The sequence below is a fragment of the Triticum aestivum genome, chromosome 6B (assembly GCF_018294505.1).
Source record: "Triticum aestivum cultivar Chinese Spring chromosome 6B, IWGSC CS RefSeq v2.1, whole genome shotgun sequence".
NCBI classification, from domain to species: domain Eukaryota; kingdom Viridiplantae; phylum Streptophyta; class Magnoliopsida; order Poales; family Poaceae; genus Triticum; species Triticum aestivum.
In genome coordinates this window covers 43,532,828-43,536,769 of record NC_057810.1, presented here as the reverse complement: position 1 = coordinate 43,536,769, position 3,942 = coordinate 43,532,828, and the positions used below count along the sequence as shown (strand labels likewise).

Genomic DNA, 3,942 nt, shown 5'->3' with positions numbered 1-3,942 from the left:
AATGATCATGTTAGTTTGGTTGTTTTGTGTGCCCCATTTCATGGCAGTTGTTGGAGTAGTGGTGCCCTTTTTAGGGCTGCTGTGGAGAAGAAGAAACATAAATTGGTGCCTTAAACAGTTTTTCAAGTACCCTATCTTAGGGCAGCTGTTGGAGATGCTCTTAGCAACCACTGTACATGTCCTCCTTGCAGTCAGTACTGTTCCAGAATGTGGCACGGCAAGTGTTCAGGATATGAAAACAAAATTGTAGAAGTAAAACAGGGAAAACCATAAAACAAAATGAATAGAGGTTATCACAATACCACATGGAATTAGCGTCGAAATAAAAAAAATCCAGAATTGAAAACGTCCAAACAGACTGTGAATGGAACCACAAATTCAATTTTGCAATTCCAGGCCCAATGCTGACATGTAAACAGGACATGATTGATTATATTTTCTAAAAGTTAAGCAAAATAATATCATTCATTTTTTCATGATGAAAAATAATATCTTTCAAGTTGAATATTTTATTTATATTACTACAAAACAGGCATTGGGTAGGACAACAATGACAAAATGAAAATAAATGGAGGTCCTCAATGGACCACGGACCACCCATACAAGGACTACTACATAACAACTGCACATTGCAGATTTCATCAAGAGATCACAATTCGCTCCTGGTTGCCGCTCGCTCGGCAGACGAGACGAACAGTATACATTTGTGGAACTTCAGATCAAATACTGCGAGTGTGAGGCAGATCCAAAATACAACAAGACATGCTTCGCTTGACAGAGTCAGGACCTTTTTTTTTGGTGAGAAATCAGAGTCAGGATTATAAGCTCAGGAAAATCAGGTTTATCAACAAAATCTGATCTGGTACATAGGAGGAAACCACAAGCTATCAACGGAGCGCACATCATACCATGAGAAGGTTGTACAGTAACAGAGTTGGTGTCGGTCAATAACTCCACTGAATCCCTGACATTCACTGAATTGGCGTCGGTCAACTATCAACAGGCCCTGCTAACATCACAATCAAACAAGGAAACTGTCACCAACCACCAACCTACCCACATCACCATGCAGCATAGTTTGGATGAACGCTATGGGGAAATCAATTTGACAGTGGACATTCATACAATTTGCTCCAAGGTTCATGGATATAACTTCCAGGTAGATACTTTGGTTACCTGTAAAACAGACTCAAGTACTATTTGGGCCTCCAATACAGTTTTTGGTTGAAAAAACATTTCAACCAAAGGCATTAGCTAACAAACGTACAAACGCACAGAGATATCACTAGCTCTGAACGAAAATTACTTATGGAAGTATACATTCATCATGCAGTGATCCTGAAGCTAATGCCTAATGGATACCAGAACGAAATACATACTTATAGAGCCTGTCTGAATATTATGTGCGGATGGCCAACAAAAACTATTCAACAGAAACAATTAAATTGTTCGCAACAACGAGTTAACAAATTTAAGAATATCATTGTCTAACTATTACTCCCTCCGTCCCATTGTTGTCCAACTATTATTCAGTTTTGGCATCAGATGCTCCCAGAAAAAAGCATCATCAGCCAGTAAGCCATCCAAGAATATAAGAGAAAAATAAAGGACAAAACCGATACAAAGTACTACTCCCTCCATTTCTAAATATTTGTCTTTTTAGAGATTTCAAATGGACTACCACATACGGATGTATATAGACATATTTTAGAGTGTAGATTCACTAATTTTGCTTCGTCTGTAGTCACTTGTTGAAATCTCTACAAAGACAAATATTTAGAAACGGAGGGAGTAGAAAACAATGGCCTGCTTTCACAACAGTTGATATTTTATAAACAAAGCTACTGCATGAAGAATGAAGACATTCAGCTAAGTTGAAGAACTAGAGGAAACAACCAACAGACTATCAAAACTGCACCCTCAGAGGTGATCAACATGTTGTGCCCATCAACAACTCCAGAATTATTCCCGCAAAAAAAAGTTAAACAAATTTTGGGACTTAATATCATCTTCATGGCCATATTGAGAACCCTTTTTCATGGAAAGATAAATTGATTCAGGATTGCACTGAAAGCTGCAATTGCCACTGAGAACATAAAGATATACAGTGTGCAGACATACTCTTCATTAATACTTGAAAGCATTTGCAGAATGCCCTGATGTCACACTCTCTTAGTTATCATCAACATATTGGGGTTCAGAAATCAAGTTATCAGTTATGTCAAGCATTGGACACAACAAAACCAAAATTCAGTCATGAAAAGAACACCTAATCATGAATTACCAGCTTAATACGATGAGTCGAAATTTTGTTGTTGCACACGCAGCTACCCATTTTCATAGCCTGTTCTTGGTTCATGTAAATCTGAATCTAGCAGGCACCTCCCCTATGCAAGTGGCTGCATAGTCTTCAGCAATGTGTGGTGCAGCTTGCTCGTGAGGGCATATGAACTTCTCCACAAATACCTTCTCGCTGGCCACCACCATATTATAGTAGTCTCTGCCATGATTTAGCAATCCATTTTCCTTAAGAAACCTCATAACATGGTACCGGGGCCTGAGCCGGCCCTCCAGGCTATGAGTGAGCATAGCAGGGCGATGAGCAATGTACGTCGGTTCCAACCCCACCTCGCAGATCAGGAACTCCGACATACGCTGCAGCACGTCATTTGACCTCCTCAGCAAAACCGGCAACTTGGGCACAGCAATGCGGACCTCGGCATCTGACCACCTTAATGTCTTCTTCAACTGTTCTACTTTGGCGGCAATCTTCTCCTCGCAGAGATATGCGACAGAATGCAGCGCCTGCCTAAACATCCCAGAGCCACGGGGCACACCTATACGTTCGGCGGACGCGACCATCCCGAGGACGCGCTCTGGGCTGGAGGTGATGACCATCGGTATTTGGATGAACAGCTTGGCAATATCACAAGCACCTAGCCCGCACTCTGCTAGGAGCTTCACATTGGGCTTGACATCCCTGTCGAGGTCGGAGGCGAGGAAGCCGGAGCCGTGTTTGAGCGGCCGGAGCAAGTTGTCGATGGAGCCCAAGAGCGGCAGGTAGTACTCCAGCTTGGAGACGACGGATCTCTGGCGGAATTTGTCGGGGGCAAGCGAGATGAGGCGCGCAGTCTCGGCATTTGACAGGCCGAGGCCGGTGAGCCCAGCGACCACGGGGGCCAGGGTTATCTCCACGCCGGCGCAGAGGAACCGCGGGTCCCTGGCGACGAGGGCCGCCACATCGGCGCCGGAGAGGCCGAGGCCGGCGAGGAAGGCGAGGACGGCGTCGGGGTTGGCGGGGGACTTGAGGTGGGACAGCTTGGCGGAGGCCTTGAGTGCCTGGGCACGGGTGAGGCCGCAGGTCTCGACGAGGTAGTCGTCGACGGCGAAGCTAGGGTTTTGCGAAATGCGGGGGGCAGCGGCGGCGGAGAGGAGGCGGTGGAGAGAGAGGAGTGGGGTGGTGGAAGGAGAGGGCGCGGCGGAGATGAGATGAGAGAGGACGCGCTGCCGGAGGTGGAGCATGGCGCCGCGACGGCGGAGCAGCGGCGGCGGCGGCGGCCGCGGGCGATGGGGAATTCGAGTGGCGTTGGGTGCGGCGTGTCTGTCTCCGGTGGTGTGGTGGACGGACAGGGATTGTCAAATGAACTCAACTTGGCTGGTGTGCTGGTCTGGTTACCATCCATCCCTGCCATCCAAACAACATCCAACGGCCCATTTCCATCCACTCGCTGCCCATGTCAAAGCAGCGTCCATCAGAACCCAAATAGTATTAACTTCATCAAACAAGAAACCCAAATAACTTCGAATATTATTTTGACAATATATTGATACATGATGCATCTACCAAACTACAAAAAGCCAATTCATAATTTGTTCAACATTTGTTCTTCATGACAAAAAATAAATAAATTAAACAGAGGTTTGGGCATGTCGATTGCTTGC

The 3,942-nt window shown here is 45.6% G+C and overlaps 1 protein-coding gene across 3 annotated transcripts; it reads right to left on the bottom strand.

The window, feature by feature from the left end:
• Nucleotides 1–432: 432 nt before the first annotated feature.
• Nucleotides 433–3,639, bottom strand: LOC123135621 (uncharacterized). 3 transcript variants are annotated; one of them, XM_044554772.1, is made up of 3 exons: nt 2,285–3,639; nt 909–1,009; nt 435–787 (listed from the first exon to the last, which is right to left on the bottom strand). In XM_044554772.1, the coding sequence occupies exon 1, from the start codon at nt 3,520–3,522 to the stop codon at nt 2,356–2,358; it is 1,167 nt and encodes a 388-aa protein (XP_044410707.1). In that variant the 5' UTR covers nt 3,523–3,639; the 3' UTR covers nt 435–787; nt 909–1,009; nt 2,285–2,355. The 3 variants fall into 3 exon arrangements, with proteins under 3 accessions (XP_044410706.1, XP_044410707.1, XP_044410708.1); XM_044554773.1 differs by having other exon boundaries at nt 909–1,006; XM_044554771.1 differs by having other exon boundaries at nt 433–1,006.
• Between the last annotated feature and the right edge of the window lie 303 nt (nt 3,640–3,942).

Excerpts from the sequence above, each read along its gene's own strand:
- LOC123135621 (XM_044554771.1), bottom strand. The coding sequence starts at position 3,522 with ATGCTCCACCTCCGGCAGCGCGTCCTCTCTCATCTCATCTCCGCCGCG.